At 42.3% G+C, this 17,526-nt stretch overlaps 1 protein-coding gene across 1 annotated transcript in view; it reads right to left on the reverse strand.

Moving 5' to 3' along the window:
- Positions 1 to 17,526, reverse strand: part of si:dkey-288a3.2 (protein phosphatase 1 regulatory subunit 37) — a 72,151-nt gene that overhangs the window by 46,971 nt on the left and 7,654 nt on the right. Inside the window, exons 4-9 of the mRNA XM_090209698.1 lie at positions 11,939 to 11,984; positions 10,617 to 10,717; positions 10,319 to 10,438; positions 8,697 to 8,844; positions 4,313 to 4,468; positions 3,751 to 3,863 (exon numbers count right to left, since the gene is read on the reverse strand). Of these exons, the coding sequence (XP_090065824.1) occupies positions 3,751 to 3,863; positions 4,313 to 4,468; positions 8,697 to 8,844; positions 10,319 to 10,438; positions 10,617 to 10,717; positions 11,939 to 11,984 (684 nt within the window). The remainder of the gene's footprint in view (positions 1 to 3,750; positions 3,864 to 4,312; positions 4,469 to 8,696; positions 8,845 to 10,318; positions 10,439 to 10,616; positions 10,718 to 11,938; positions 11,985 to 17,526) is intronic.

Below are 17,526 nucleotides of genomic sequence, written 5' to 3' on the forward strand. Positions count from 1 at the left end.
AAAACAGATTGGAAATCTTACAACTAGACGAAAGGGAAATGTTCATTTGAGAATACAACACAGTAGTGTTGAGAGCTTAACGGACATTATGAAAAAAAAACTAATTGACTGATGTCGGTTCAATTATTTGAATTTCACGAAATTGTGGAGAAAAAGGGTGTAAAAATAAAATATATATTTGAATTCCATTTCGTTTTTTTCTGTGAGCTCAATGCGCATATTGCAAAAGTTTCTCTAGAGATTAATCAGATCAAGCCAGAACTGTGCGAACGATGTAGAAGGGAGTTGATTTCCAACAGACTAATATTCTACATAGTTTAGCGCAGAAAATGTGGTAATTAACTACAATGGCCATAATCCATTGCATGCCTACTTGGCCAGTCTGTGTTATATGCCTGCTGCGTAAAAGAGAAGAAGAATGCTCGATCGAGAGGAGCATTTGCTTCCTGCGAGGTATTTCTACCTGAAAATGTGCGAGTAAGTGATTTGATAGTTGGTATTCAGCAGTCATGAAAAAAAAAAGATTGAAACCAAAATCAAAACTGTGATTATTTCTTAATAATCGAACCGACCTCAAAAAACACTAATCGCTCAGCACTACAACACAGACACATTAGAGACAGAACCCCTTCCCCTCTTTATTGCAGAATTGTGATATGCGATTGACCAACATTGACACTAGTTCATTTTGAATAATAGTTTAACAATTAAAACAAATTTAAACACTTCACTTCAAAGAATCAACACTTCATCACTTCAAAATGTACAAATAAGCACATACGTAAAGATCAGAAATCTTAGTCGAAACAACAAAAGATAATTGAGCAATAACAAGAATGCTAATATTATTAAAGCATAATTTCGGGTGAACAAAAAACCCACCTTACAATCTTACTCCACTGACCCCGATCTTCTGGGTAGGCAGACATGTATTAGGTTTATACATTATGTGTGATGTTTAACTGTATTTTTGTATGCAACATTTGCTAGCATAGGTAGGCCTACACATATAATCCATGGCATATAGGATATACTCTTAGTCTCTTGGGACACGCTCATTGGGAGCGCTCTCCATCTGCGAACAGGCTTTCACAGCTTTCCATATCTGAGAACAGAAAAATAAAAATCACAAACAGGTGACAGATATACTCAAATTAGAAAGCACTAAATAATAGGTTACTATTATATCTCTGTCCTCAAAGTTTCCTGTCCAGTAGCCTACACTCGCTGTTTACTGACAGCTGGAACTGCAATGTCACCCTCTTCCATGGCTGTTATCTACAAATGCATTTGGATACTGTTTTTAATTTACAATGATTACATCAAGATAGCTAGCTAATGGGAAGTTAGCTAGCTGATGACATTTTAATTCACTTAGCTAAACAGTGTGTCAAGCTAGCTAGCAACTCAGTTGAGTTAGCCTACAAAGTGGCCTACTGTAGCCAGCCAGCTAGCTAATAATACATTAACATTTAAAAACATGCATTTACTTACTTGAATAGGTTTTCCCACTGGCTCAAAAACTTAAATAATGGACAATATTCACTATATTTTTGGTCGTAGCAAAGTGCCGCCAGGAGCCATGTGGATGAATGGAGGGGGGAAAAAAAACTATTTTGTAAAAAAAAAGGTTTCCCACCAGAGCGGTATTGACAAATGTTATGACGTTTGACTTTACCAGCGTAATCCACTTTAAATTTCACTTAATATAAATCGCATTACTTTGGGAGACAGTTATAACTTAAAAACTAGCACTTAAAACTAGCATAGGCAACAACTACCCAGACGGTAAAAACACTACAGAATACTACGGTCATATCCGCAATAACAGGAATACTATAGTATACTATGGTCAGAGTGAGAAGCAATACATCAGTGTACCTCATTGCCACCCCCGTTCCACTCCTTTGGTCACCCGGCTGAGGAGGTAATGAATGAACGCGAGGGTGGAAAGATACTGGCAACAGCAGACCTGAGGAAGTGCGTCTTCACAGTTAATTTGTACAGTGGTGACTACAAACACACTCAAGAGCCCCTCACTGTGTGTGTGTGGCACACTCAAGAGGCCATTGCTGTGTCTGTGCTAATGCCAGCTCAGAGATGTGCAGAGGGGAGAGGGATACACAGAGGCACGACACGTCGATGGACGACTGAAACCTTTCCCAGAGAGAGGAGATGCATGAAGGGGAACGCAGGGGATAATAGCGACCAATTAAAGACTTGACTGGTTGTTTGAGGGTTTGAGTCAAGCATGGATGAGGCCTGTCGCATGTAAACCACTGTAGGTTTGGAGAAGAGAGCTTTGGGGAAAACACAATACAGGGCTTCAGTTAAAACCAAAAATTCTAAGACAGATTTTGAGGTTTCAGATGACAAAACAAATGGATTAAACAGAGTGAACACCCAGAACTATAAATTGTGAAGATGTAGTCCAGCCAAACTCAACAGGCGGACCGCGGTTCGAATCTGGACCCAGAATGGGGTTGATATGGACCGTAGGTCCCAACTTAAAAACAACTTTTTTTAACAACTCAGTCGGGCTTTCAATTTAATGTTATTGAGAGTTGTACTAGTAGAATGTACAAGGTGCAATTTTTAAATGTTGTAGTTTATGGCAGCTTTCCTCTTATGTCATTTAGACATTACTTTAGAGAGCTATTTATAATCTATGTATAACTAGCCCATGTTAGTTAGGCTAACCAGCTAACTTACCCATCTAAATCTTGTAGTTATCAAGGCCAGCTTTGATTCCCATTGATTTTGTTGAATCGCTCAGGTATCATATGAACACACATAAGACATGGAAAAATGTGTAGAATTGAAAGAAATGAACTTAAAAACGGTAAAAGTAATCATTCCGCCAAAAAGAGGGGTGTGAAAAGTTTGGGTCGTGAAGTGGTGGTTTGCTACTACGCCGATAAATGACAATATCCCATCAGAACATTTGTCAGATAGGACATTTGTGTGAACGGACCTTCTCAAAAAGTAGTTGCGTATCCTTGACCTAGTCCATTAAGTAGCAAAAAATGACCAAAAATGCCTAAAAAGAGGAACTAAAACCGGAGTACCTATACCAATAACAAATATAAAACTCACAGAAAAAGGGAGTTATACTGTATAGTGATTTGTCATTACACTAAATGTGTGTTCTGGATAACATTACAACCCAATTACATTCTGTGACACCAAAGTGTTTCCTTGTCCGACCCAAATAACCCGCTCTCACTCTGTTCTCTTTCAACAGAGACAGCCCAGAGGACAAAAGGAAAAGAGAAATACAACAAACGAGAAAGGTTAATAACAGCTTTTCCTGTGTCATATTTGACAAGACCAGCCATTGGCCTAATTATCGTCATTATGGTTTGCCAAGACTTCTACTTCTCCTTCTTAGTGGCTGGCAGCATGATAGCCACTTCTAAACGCATATCTATTATTTAATCAAACTGTTGGTGGTGGCAGAACGGAGAGCGAGAGAGGCACTTTATTTTTTGGCCTGGGTGAGTTCTATTTGAATATGCCAGTGGGCCAAGGCTTTTAATGTATACCCTTTTGATTTCCAAGTCGCCACCACTCAAATGACAAAGGTGCAGTTTATGTTGCCAAAGGGAAAGGCTAAATCTGAGTCAAAGGCTAAGGCTGGGGTTGAGCTAAATGGTAATCCAGGATCAACACAGCGAAAAATACAATCAGGATCAACACAGCTCATTTATGATACAGGATCAACATAAGAAAGTAACATGTGTTCCTCACCAGAACTTTGGCTAGATGGACCAGTCCATTGTTAGTGATCTGGTTGTTCCATAGAATCAGAATCTTCAGTCCATCTGTCTGAACTCTCAGACCTTCACAGATCTCCTCCAGTCCTGCACAAGACCAGAAAAGAGAAATGAAACACTTAAGACTACAGTGCACTAGGCTAGTCATACAGGGCTTACATAAATGACAAGGGGAATTAAACAATTTGCTGCTACCTCAATCTCTGTGAGTGATAACAGAGTGAAAATGGTCCTGTTCTTTGACCAGGACCAGGACCGTTACCTGAGTCTGTTATGGTGTTGTTGCTGAGGTCCAGGATAGTGATGGTACTGTTCACAGGAGCTTGGTTGCACCTTAATTGGGGAGAACGGGCTCGTGGTAATGGCTGGAGCGGAATAAGTGGAATGGTATTAAATACATCAAACACATGGTTTCCATGTGTTTGATGCCATTCCATTTGCTCAGTTCCAGCCATTATTATAAGCCGTCCTCCCTCCAGCAGCCTCCACTGGTACTGTTGTATCTGTTTCATACAGAATATGTTCTTTAAGTGCACCTGAGTTTGCTATGGTGTTGTTGCTGAGGTCCAGAGTAGTGATTGAGCTGTTGTATCTGAGCAGGTCTCCTAACTGCATAGAGTCCTGTTCGCTGTTCAGATTATTGTTGGACAGGTACAGCTCCCGGAGCGCTCTGTTGCTCTTCAGAGCAGCCACTATGGACAAACAAAACAAAGCAATATTACTTTTTAAGTAAAGTTTGGTTTGATGGTAAAGAATCATGCTAGTCTAATAAATAACCTACTTTAGCTTAAGAACGTTTGAGACTAAACCATTGTATTTATAGTATGTCTCAAGAGTCAACCAGCGTTTCTCAAAAGCACAAATCTCCCATTATTTGACCAAAAATATTTCAAAGCATAATTTTACTGCACACTATCTCTCAGTGAATTGTACAGTGAAGTGTGTGCGCGTGTGTGCATTGGTGGGTTGTCACGCAGCCCAGCCTTAGCGGATCGATGCAGTAGATTTGATCAGGCCCTTTGGGCTGCATGTGGAATGCCAACATTGTCATCATGCACAGTGGGAACCAAATGGAGGGATCGCTGGATTGATCTGGACGACTCCACGGCGTGCGGCCCGTCGAGCGCCACAATCAGGGCCCCTTCGATCGAAGGCAATGATCCACAGCTGGGCCCCCCGCAGAGAAGGATGGAAAGGAACGGGGGAGGACAGGGGGGTAGGCAGGGGCGACGAGGCTGGATGCACGGCCCAAAAATATCAAAAGGATCCAGGAGGGTTTAAAGAGATAGGGTCTCTGTCTCAGTGGTGAGAAGGAAGAGCGTGTACGTGGATGTGCCTGCCTCTTCCTCTGGCTCATTTACAGATTTACAGGTCATTGTCTCCTCCCTGATCACTAGAGTACACCGGCCCAGCCCCCTGCTGCTCACAGAAGAGGAACACCTCCCTCGGTCGTCACGGTTACGTCCCAGAGATGAAACACCAGCCAATCAATGAAGGTCACCGTCCAAGGACAGCAGGACCAAAGCCATCACCATGGAGCCGTAGGGTGTGACATTGGTGAAAGCTTTCATCTTAACCTTAAGCTGTACTTGGCTAAAGGCTCCGTGGTAAAAATGATTAAAGGTAACCAAGGTAATATTATTGTCAGGGAAAGTCCAGTCCTATTGGAAGTCCAATGCTGTGTGCTGGAGGGCAGTGTTGGGCTCTTGTGCCTGGGTGCAGCGGTACGGACACAGTGTAGCACATGGGTGTCAAACATACTGCTCCGGCCTGCGAGCCTATTCAATCCAGCCTGTGGCTGGTGTGAGTAAAAAAATGTACTGTACTGTGCAAAAGTTTTAAGCAGGTGTGAAAAAATGCTGCAAAGTCAGGGATTTTGTAGGCCTATAGTCAGGTGTATGATTAAACAATTATACCAAACAGGTGCAAATAATAATCAATTCAATATGTAGGTTGAAACACAATCATTAACTGAAACAGAAACAGCTGTGTAGGAGGAATAAAACTCAGCTAACAAGGTGAGGTTTCTGAAGACCGTTCACTGTCAAAAGTCATACACCATGGCAAGACTGAGCACGGCAACAAGACACAATGTAGTTGTACTGCATCTGCAAGGTCTCTCCCACGCAGAAATGTACAGGCAGACAGGGGCTTCCAGATGTGCTGTCCAAACTCTTTTGCAGAAGCAAAGAAATCGGCAACGTTGAGGACCGTAAGAAGCAGTGGTGGGCCAAGGAAACGTACTGCAGCAGATGAAAGACACATCATGCTTCCTTCCCTTCGCAATCGGAAGATTTCCAGCAGTGCCATCAGCTCAGAATTGACAGAAAACAGTGGGACCCTGGCACAGCCATCTACTGTCCGGAGAAGTCTGGTCAGAAGTGGCCGTCATGGAAGACTTGCGGCCAAAAAGCCATACCTCTGACGTGGAAACAAGGCCAAGCGACTCAACTATGCATGAAAACACAGGAACTGGGGTGCAGAAAAAATGGCTGCAGGTGCTCTGAACTGATGAGTCAATTGAAATATTTGGCTGTAGCAGAAGGCAGTTTGTTCACCGGGGGGCTGGAGAGCGGTACACGAATGAGTGTCTGCAGGCAACAATGAAGCACTCCTTGCACGTTTGGGGCTGCATTTCTGCAAATGGAGTTGGGGATTTGGTCAGAATTAATGGTGTCCTCAATGCTGAGAAGTACAGGCAGATAGTTATCCATCATGTAATACTATCAGGAAGGCATCTGATTGGCCCCAAATATATTCTGCAGCATGACAACGACCCCAAACACACAGCAAATGTCATTAAGAACTATCTTCAGTGTAAAGAAGAACAAGGAGTCCTGGAAGTGATGGTACGGCCCACACAGAGCCCTGATCTCAACATCATCAAGTCTATTTGGTATTACATGAGGAGAGAGAAGCATCTGAGGCTGCCTAAATCCACAGAAGAACTGTGGTTAGTTCTCGAAGATGTTTGAGTTCCTTCAAAAAGTGTACATAGAAGAATTGATGCTGTTTTGAAGGCCAAGGGTGGTCACACCAAATATTGATTTGATGTAGATTTTTCTTCTGTTCCCTCACCTCTGCATTTTGTTAATTGATAAATATAAACTATTAACATGACTATTTTTGAAAGCATTCTTACTTTACAGCATTTTATCACACCTGCCTAAAACTTTTGCACAATCCTGTATAATACAGTTGAAGTCGGAAGTTTACATACGCCAAATACATTTAAACTCAGTTTTTCACAATTCCTGACATTTAATCCTAATAAAAAGTCCCTGTCTTAGGTCAGTTAGGATCACCACTTTATTTTAAGAATGTGAAATGTCAGAATAATAGTACAAAGAATTATTTATTTCAGCTTTTATTTTCACTCTGTCATTTAGGTTAGTATTGTGGAGTAACTCCAATATTGTTGATCCATCCTCAGTTTTCTCCTATCACAGCCATTAAACTCTGTTTTAAAGTCACTATTGGCCTTATGGGGAAATCCCTGAGTGTACAAAACATTATAAACTGAGATTTCCATGTCATTGACTGACCATGTGAATCCAGGTGAAAGCTATGATCCCTTAGCGATGTCACATGTGAAATCCACTTCAATCAGTGTAGATGAAGGGGAGGACACAGGTTAAAGAAAATACTTTTTAAGTATGCGTGCCCTTCAGAGGGTGAATGGGCAAGACAAATGTTTTAAGTGTCTTTGAACAGAGTATGGTAGTAGGTGCCAGGTGCACCGATTTGTGTCACATTCAAAAGTTTCCCATTTGCATCAAGAATGGTCCACCACCCAAAGGGACATCCAGCCAACTTGACACAACTGTGGGAAGCATTGGAGTCAACATGGGCCAGCATCCATCCCTGTGGAACGTTTCGACACCTTGTAGAGTCCATGCCCTGACAAAATTAGGCTGTTCTGAGGCAAAAGGTTGTGGTGCAACTCAATATTAGGAAGGTGTTCCTAATGTTTTATACACTATAGTTTTGGGGGGTATGGGGGTTTTAGAGGAGAAAAAAGCGATGGATAAAGTATTATTTTTTGCACATTTTGACAGTGAGGAAGTACAATTAATTGTAAGTGCGGCACTCTGGACCTCAGTGAAGACCAAATACAGGGCAAAATGAGTTTAGCATTTCTGGTGAAAGACCTGATGCCTGGTGAAATAACTGTTCTGAGGCCTGGTTACTGGTCCTCGTACTACAGAAAGTCCTAGGTAGAGAGGATAGTGTCTCTGGCCACGGTGACGGTGTGGATCGGTGCGGCGGTGTGTAAAGTGACAGGTTGAAGATTAGGACATCTAATCCCGGGCCAGTACCACTGTGAGGGTCACAGGGCCAAAATCTGCTCCTCCGCTCCTTGTCCTCCGTCATCTGTTCCTGCTGGCCACGGCCAAGCATGGACAACACCGAGTGCACACACATACACACACGGAATACACACAGACACACACAAATGCAGTCACGCACATACACCCACACCCACAGGAGATACTACTGAGCCCTATCAGGCCATGAGGAAGAACTTAGAAATAACAGATTGTGTGTGTGTGTGTGTGTGTGTGTGTGTGTGTGTGTGTGTGTGTGTGTGTGTGTGTGTGTGTGTGTGTGTGTGTGTGTGTGTGTGTGTGTGTGTGTGTGTGTATACATGTTTCGCTACCTTCTACCACAATGTCCTGACAAGGTAGGAAAATAAGAACATTTTGGAAAAATCCGGACTTTTTTTCCATGTCCTGAATTTGTTCAAATGCTATTTTAGGGTTAGGTGTGGGGTTTGGGTTTAAGAGTTAGGGTTAGGGGTTAAGGTTATGGAAAATATAGTTTTGAATGGGAACACATTTCTACTCCCCAAAAAGTCCTGATAATTCTCTAAAACAAAGCTGTGTGTGTGCATGTCGTGTGCATACGTGCAGGGCATACCAAGCGTGAAGAGGGGTCTGCCACTGAGGCAGGTGCTTTGGAGGTGCAGCACGGTGAGTCTGCTGCTTAGGAGGGCTCTTGACAGGACCTGGGCTGGATACTGTAGCAGGGCCACGTTACACACATCCAGCCTCAACAGACACACACTCTACAGAGAGACAAACACAAGGATCTCATCAGAGAGAGGGGGAGGGCGGGGGACAGAGGGAGAGAGAGAGAGAGAGGGGTGGGGAGAGATAGAGAGAGATGGACGGGAGATAGAGGACAGAGATAAAGGGAGAGAAAGTCAGCAAAACTTTGAGGGGATGGAAAAACAGAGATGGAGGGAAGGACAGGGTATGACAGGGACAGAGAGCGAGAGAGGCGTGTAAAGAGAGAGTGAGGGTCTGAGATGCTAGGTTATGGACTGGCCTCTGTACCTTACTTCTGATCAAACACTTCCAGAACCTGTCAGAAAAAGATGGCAGGGAGGGAGGGAGGAGAGGCTGAAAGGCTAGGCCGTGCCCTAAGTGTGGACTGAACTCCCTATTCTACCTCACCTTCAAACACTAGAGGAAGAGGGGAATGCCAGTAAGGCAAAACAACACTGACTGACAGAAGGAGAGAGTGACAGAGCGAGAGTGTGGCTGAAGGGCTAGGCTGTGTCCCTGGTGGGGACTGGCCTCCATGCATCACCTCTCCTCAGCAACCACTAGCCTGTCTGAAGGAGGAGAGGAGAGGAGGAACATCAAAAAAGGATGGGAAGAAAACAGTCCTGAGTGACGGAGGGAGAGCGGGCAGGTCTGGGGGCCATTGTTAGTCTCCATCAACCCCCCCCCCCCTGCCATCTCTCCGTCCGTCTGGTCGGCACATCAAACGTGTCCAGATTTTTTTCTCTCCTGCTGCATCCTCCATCTCTCGCTCTACACCAAGGTGATTTTGATTGATCTTGAGTAATACTGCCTAAGAGCCAGCTTTTGGTCTCACCCTTGAAGTCCATTTCACCACGAAGCAAAGCCTCACCTCTCTTTCATCTAAGAACTATCACTAATTGAACAAACATTGAAATTAATTTATACCATAACCAGCCGATTCCATCCAGCACTCTGAAATTCTAAGGAATGATAGAGGTTGTCATCTGGGCTTATTTTGTCATTGGCAAATGACTTAACGATCCTTCATCTGTTGGTCTATCTGTCTGTCTCTCAGACACAGTCAGCTAACGGAAGATGCTTGGGAAGATTTCCTTGGCATACTTTGAGTCCTGCCCTGGGCCCTGAGAGGTTTATTACCCCCAAGGACACGACCAGGCTGGCAGACAGGCCTTCAGAAATAGCATTTGGGATCTGCAGGATCATTTCTCCTGGCTCTGCTAGCTAATCAGATGCCCGTGGTAATGAAGTCTGAGGTACTGACTGGGGGTAATGGCGCGTGCGTGCGCGATTGTGTGCATGCATGCGTGTTAGCTAACAAAGTTAGGCAGCTTCTCTGGGAACTGCCGAACTTGAATATACTTTTTTTTTTTTTGCCCTCAATACTCACTCGCCTTACTTCTAGAATACATTCCCTCCTATAGTATGTGCACTTTCTCACCCCTGGCCTAAATCCACACATAGAAACACATTACGCTGAACTACATGTACCTGCTTTATCAAATGAGAGAGGGCCTTCCAACCAGATATCCCCATGCCGGTGTTGTCAGAGATGTCAAGATGGGGGGTAGATTCATAATACAAAATCATATCCAGCAAGGATGATGCTCCCTGGAAGAAGAAAAAAAAAGAAGAAAAGGGAGCGAGGTTTAAATTCAACAGCAACATAGTAATGGAGTTCCCAGTTCCTTTGATGGAGAGTAAAATCCGATACACAGGGACAGCTGAATACAAAACCCAATTGGAAAGTAAAAATTGAAAAAATAAAGTTTTTGCTCATAAAACTCACATTTTCCTCCAGCTCTGCCGCTTGCAGATTGATGAAATCAAAGCTCAGTGATTTCAGTATGACTTCCAGAGCCTCGCAGGAAAGGTGGTCTAATCGCTCACCTGAGTAGGGAAAGCAATCAAATAGAAGATAATTGGGACTGTTTGCTAACAGTCAGATTGCCATGTCCCCAGTCAGGAGTCAGTGTTATTTTGTGATTGGAATTTTAGGAAACTCAGGGAGGCTAGAGCACACAAAACAACCTTCCCCTCCTACCCCTCCTTTAGAAAACATAAATCATCTATTTATCTGTGCAATTGTTTACTTTCTGAATTAAAGTTGTACAGTAAGCTCCGAGAGAAGAAAAGCATCTCCACAGATTATGTGACTGGTAGTTAGTGCACAGTGTGATGCGGCGACTCAAGAGTTAAAAGGCGAAAGACGTTCTCTCTCTAACAAGATCCCATCCACTGTCCTCCCTCCCTCCCTCCCTCCCTCCCTCCCTCCCTCCCTCCCTCCCTCCCTCCCTCCCAGTCATGAATCAAAGGGTGTCTGATTATTCAACACCAGATGACTTTTGAACAAAGAGAGAGACTTTGATGGCCGCAGCGTCAGTCCGCCTCTCTCAGAGGCCCTAGCTCCTTCCTTCCTTCCCCTCATAAACTCTTATCTCCATGACCACGGAGGGAGGGAGCAAACAGCACATCGCTGTCTCACAGCTCACACACATCCTCCTCCTTTTCATCATTAGCATAATCATTTGTAAAAAAAAAAATGTTTTGAATGTTTAAACAATAATCACTTAACTGTACCGTAGGAACAGGGGGAACCGCAAGGAAGGGGAGGAACTGAAATCCCCTCTATCTAATCCCCTCTGTGTTGGGGAAGATAATAACTAATGCAGGGTGTCATCACCCCAGTGTGATGTCATCAGTGCGTGACAACTGAGAGGGGGGGGAACAAGATGACCCCATGTTGGAATCACACATCCCCACTGGGGTGGCAGCTCTCCTGTTACACTCATCAAAGGGGGGCAGGGGTTAACCCCAAACTGAAGCTTCACAGCATCAGAGGAGTGATTCAATTCTACTGGTACTGTAAATGTATGTTATAGTAAACTGATGGCTAATTAGCGATATTCTGTATAATGTACTGGAATGTGATGTCTTTCGGGCTACTAACTTTCTAGTATTGTAATATTCCAATCTTACACTGTTATAACCGTTATAATAGTCATTCATTTTACACTCAACAGGCACCATACCACTCACTGTATAAAATATTGTATTAATCATACCCTATGTCGTAAATAAAGTTAGAACAAACATTTCACATTAGCTTACCTTTCAAATCCAGACATGGGGCCCTGCCATTTAAACTGGTAACCTGCTGATGGAGAGAGAAAATGTAGCATTTCTCATTAACATAAACAATACAGTTAATGTACCCCTCTAACACGAGGCCTCTGCATCCCTCCATGGCTCTCTGACTTGTTTGTTCAGAGTTAGAAGCTCTAGCTTCCACTGCCACCACCACAACAGCAACATGAGAGCATGAATTATGGATTTCACACAGTTTACTATTGATGGCAACACCATGTCCTAATTAACCAGTGTATATTAATTAGCAACAGCTGGTCATCTGTTGAGGCGTTCATTTGCCAAGCCACTGTTCCACATACATCTAATTTGACTACATCAATCTCCAAAGGTGACATAATTGCGTGTATCGTGGAAATTGTCATCTTTTATTCTCCTGACAACCAGAACACAACAGCAAAGGAGCGAAAGAGAATCCCTCCTTACATGCAGATGAAAAAAATAATGTGATAGCATGTTCCCTCGTCTCTCCCTCTCCCTCCCTCCCTCTCTCTCTCTCTCTCTCTCTCTCTGGAAAGGAAGGAATGCGATCATTTCAACTGTTTCTCCCTCACATCAAGTGGAGGAACCGAATGCACGCCGTCTTCGTTTTGCCAAATCCCACTGTGTGAAGATGCCACCGGCTTATTCTCATATACTGCCTGTTTTATTTCATCCTTAAATATGATTCATTGTTGAAGGGACATGAGAGTACAAAATACCTTGAAGGAATGATTTCCTATATATTTTCTGTCTAGGAGCAGGGAAGAGAGACAATAGACCCCGTAAAAATGTTCTCAGCCAGAACCAAACTACATTAATCAAGATAACATAAATAAATAACACTTTGTAAATAGAGGCGTATTATTGGTTATAATTACACATTTCCTTTGAAATTATCAGTGTGCAGAAACACACCAAAACAATACAAGGAATAACGCAAGACACATGAGTGACATGTCACATTCGCCTAAAAAGAACGTGCAACACATATTGTGCCAAAGACAATGTTGGCGGCAGAAAAGGCTAACACGCACGCACGCACGCACGCACGCACGCACGCACGCACGCACGCACGCACGCACGCACACACACACACACACACACACACACACACACACACACACACACACACACACACACACACACACACACTAATAGGTTAGAGCCTGGAATGAACAGCATCATGTAGGCCTGCTACGCCCTGAAACAGTACTCCCTCTCTGTCTGTCTCTGAAATGTGTATCCCTCTGAGAAATATCCATATTTTATTTACAGAGGAACCACCACCACAAAACAGAGCATGCATATCAATTTATTAAATCCCCTAATATAACATTATAGCTGTATGAGTTATGATATTGTTCTACTTTATGATAGCATCTCTTCTGAGTACTTAGCAGAATAACCCAAAGAGAGGATTTTATTGATGAGCAGGAGACATGAAAGTGTTATACGGTGTGGTCGGTCAATATACTGTATATATTCTGTTTGGGATAGAGTACAGAGATGTGACAAATGTCTGTAAAATCATTTGAGGCTGTGCAACCACCGGCCCACCCCACCGATCACACAAACAACCACACAAGTGCAAGTGCGCACACACACACCCACACACACACACAGAGTAGTTGCTTTTTTTCATCTTAATGAATTTCTGAACTTATGAGCCCCCTTCCTTTTCCCTGTTGCTCTGCTGCTGAGATGTGCTGCCTAGCGTGGAGGAGAAAAACGAAGGGACCGAGTGCCAAACCTATTGATGTATCAGGAGGGAGAGGGACAAAATGAAGGGATAAAAAGAAAAGAAAGACAAGCTTTCCCTCTCCCAGGCAGAGAGGGATATGGTTTCTAAACTTGACTTCTAGCGAAGTCATCTCTGGTGCATTTGCCATTCATCACTCCGTCGTCGGTCCAGGAATCCCAGTCCCGCGCTCTGCCTTTGAATTAACAAATGTTTCACTGCAGCTTCTTTTTTTTAAAAACTCATTTAATTAGTTGAAAAAAAAGTTGATTTTTTTTCTGAGCACTTTTCTACAGTTAAAGCTCTTAGGGGTTAAAATCACCAGCACATTTTCCATTCAGCATCTTTTCTGCAATAAAGGATAAATTATTTAAAATAACACGACCTTTTATCTCACACCCTTTGAAGGCAGCAAATAAAAAATGTAAATTGGGAGCTAATTAATATGCAAATGTATTCATTCCCAGTTAACAATTAGCAATTAAACCTGCAGTGTCTAGAAAGAGAAGAGACAAAATTAGTAACTTCATTTATCATTAAAAAAAAACGTAACGTACAGTACACAAAATTCTAATTGACTTTGAAAATATTTCCCACTGTCTTTCTTTGTTCATCTGTAATGATTTTGAAATGTGTGATAGTACATTTGGTAACATTATTAATGAGTCTTCATGTAAAGTATTTGTGTATTGTATCCCTAAATGCTAGATGTAAAATAGAATGTTTATATTCACCACCTGCCTCTGCATGCTTCCGCTCCTCCATGTTTGAGAGCTTCTCTCTCTGTGTGTGTGTGTGTGTGTGTGTGTGTGTGTGTGTGTGTGTGTGTGTGTGTGTGTGTGTGTGTGTGTGTGTGTGTGTGTGTGTGTGTGTGTGTGTGTGTGTGTGCCTGCATGCATGTGAGGGTGTTTTTGTGGTGTGTAGCAGAGCTAAAAATATAATCAGAAATATCATCTCCATACTACAGAAAGCACAGCATAAGCGTGTGTTGTGTGTATCAGTAAAGTCCAGAGGGTCAAGTTTTAAAAAAAAGTCTGCATGGGAAGTTATTTAGACTGGATGGTGTTTAGATGTATGTGAGTTTGTATCGTATCGCTGGGCAGACAGAGGGTTATTGCATATCATAGACGCTGTGCTTTTCTGATGGATGCTGAGGTACAGGGCTCCGAGAGAGAGAGGGAGATAGACAGAGAGCACAAGAGGGAGAGGGAGAGATGGGTACACACAGACGACAGGATTGACTCAAATGGGAACCGTTTGGTTTGAAATGTAAGCTATTTACAAAACCTATGCCTGATCTCTGGATATGTCAGATCTTATCAAGATGAGGCTGCTGCAACAGCAATATTACAACTGCAAATTAATTCAATAATCACTAATACTAATACTGGTATTATTCTAAAATAGGACTAATACTACTTATATAACATTTTTGGTTACTTATAAAATCAAAATCTATTTTCCAAAACTTTCAAAGCTATTTTGTCCACTGTTGAATGTATTTTAATATAACCAAAATGAACCATATTAGAGGGCTCCCTTCAAATTAAAATTAATATTGAGAGGAGTCACAGATCCTTTCACTTCTAAAAAAATGATGTTTTAGTGAAAGTTTGTCTGAGCGTTACCAAATTACAATCTTGAGTGTGAGCCTGTGTAGGTCCCCAATGGTCTCCAGCCAAGCTAAGGAAAGGAAGCACTCTTCTCTTCAGGCTCTCACACTCCTGTGTTCAGATAGCTGTGGTTAGGGCATTGCCCCAGTAAGCGTCACCTCTTATCGCTGTCTGTGTTGTAATGAGCGAGGAGACATATGTCCGGTTCCCATGTTTGTTTTTGTTGTTGATAAGCCTGCATTCAGTCGAAAACATTCGAATCCCTATCACCTCGCTCAGCTTTTATTTGCATCTGAAGGACTAACAACAGCCTTGGAAAGAGTGTAACTCTTACTTAGTGACATTTACCTCTCATCTGCCTATTCTCTACACCTGGGGAGACACAATAAAAATCATTTCATGCATTTAATTGTTTTAATGTGTTTCTCTTTAGAATTACACGAGGCGAGAAAGAGAGAGAGAGATCTCTGTGTGCTGTGAGAGGCACACTGGCTGGCAGCAGCCAAGGATCATGTTGTAACACCACCGTACCGTACAGTAGGTGGGCCGCTACAGCAGAACAATATTAACGCTAGTCAAGAGAATGAGAAACCAGCAGGGTTTGCATCTAATGCACAAATATTTTTTTTGTCTTCAAATTCCTTGGGGGGGGGGGGGGGGGGGGGGGGGGATTTGGCTACACACACAACAAAAACTGCATTTCTGTGAATTAAACCTTGTGAATTTAACAGCAATAGAATATCACGTTGGCAGCTTTGCACCGGGAGGGATAATTCATCCTTCAATAAATAGGGAATTTATGACAGGGTAATTGATTTCTCCTCAGTCCACTCAACTGAAAAATCTGCAAGAGAAATAACCGATATCTATTCCTTAAATGATTCAACAACAAGCAACTAATTCCTAGCTTAGGCTACTCCACCTGGTGCCAACAACCCAGAGAGAATACTAAATCCTATTTAGGTCATTGTGATTTAAGTCTTAATAGTATTTTTGGAATCATATCATCACACCCTTGTACTGTAGGTGAGAGCTCCAAATGAATACAGGACACTAATAAAATTGGAGGTGCTTTTGAAATGAATGAACATAAAAGTAAACAAATCATACTTTAAAGGCCAAGTGCAGTCAACATTCGGTCGTTCCTATGTTTTGATTCATATTGTACAACAGCTGATGAAACTAACACTGTAAAAGTGAGAAGAAATGTCTTCAGTGTTAGTTTCTGGTTGAAAATATAATCTACACAGGACCTTCTAATCATCAGATTTGCGTGGGCGGGAGTTTCAGCATCAATGATGACATCACCATGCGATAAATTGGTTAATCGACCAATTACAAAGAGAGTTCCAAACCTCTCAGCCAATAACTTCTAGTTTTAAGTTTCCCCTCCCCCACTCAGACCACTCCCAGACAGTCCTATCAAAATTCTAGCTTGAGAAATCGTTTTTTTGCTCAATTTGAATGGAAATCTATTAGAGAAAGGTACTTTATTGATGCAAACATGGCTGCCATTGGGCCATTCAAACAAAAAATTACAACAGTCCTTCATGTCCAAGTCAAGGGTCTCATTTTGATTCCGAATGATTGCAGCATTTTGAAAAGTTAACCTTTCTCCCCCATGCCTAAATAGGGCTTAACTATGTTGATAGGACTTATCAGAATTATGTAAATAATCACAGGATCTAACCCAGAAAATAAAGCTTCATGAAATTCCAGACTTCAGAGGGAAAATGAAATGAAAGAGTAAGAGAGTCTGTGTTTAACTAAGGCAGCCCTGGGCCCTGAGCTGAAACCCATTATTGTTTATGAAGATGTAACCAAAAGCAATACTGTTTTATCCACTTAAAACATTTCAAAGAAACAGCGAAAGCCCACGGGTACAATAAAAGCTTTAAATAGTCTTCAACGGCCAACCTCAGGGGGATTACCCTGCTGAAAATACCTAATTTAATAAATATGCTCTTTAAGCTCACACTCTCATTTTGCATACTCTTATTATGAATTCACTCTCAGCCCTCTCTCTCTCGGCTAAATATTTCTCCTCTTAGCTACTCCTTAACCATACATATTTTACTCTTTTAGGAGGACCACCTACATTCATTTCGAACGCAATTGGGTTCATTAGTGCGTCCAACATAATACAGTGTGGGAATGTGTGAGTGTGTGTTCTTAATATAAGCACTGCTAAGTCTCTAATTTCCAACAAAGAATTCTCT

Source organism: Oncorhynchus mykiss, chromosome 19 (assembly GCF_057628025.1).
Source record: "Oncorhynchus mykiss isolate SJ-2025 chromosome 19, ASM5762802v1, whole genome shotgun sequence".
NCBI classification, from domain to species: domain Eukaryota; kingdom Metazoa; phylum Chordata; class Actinopteri; order Salmoniformes; family Salmonidae; genus Oncorhynchus; species Oncorhynchus mykiss.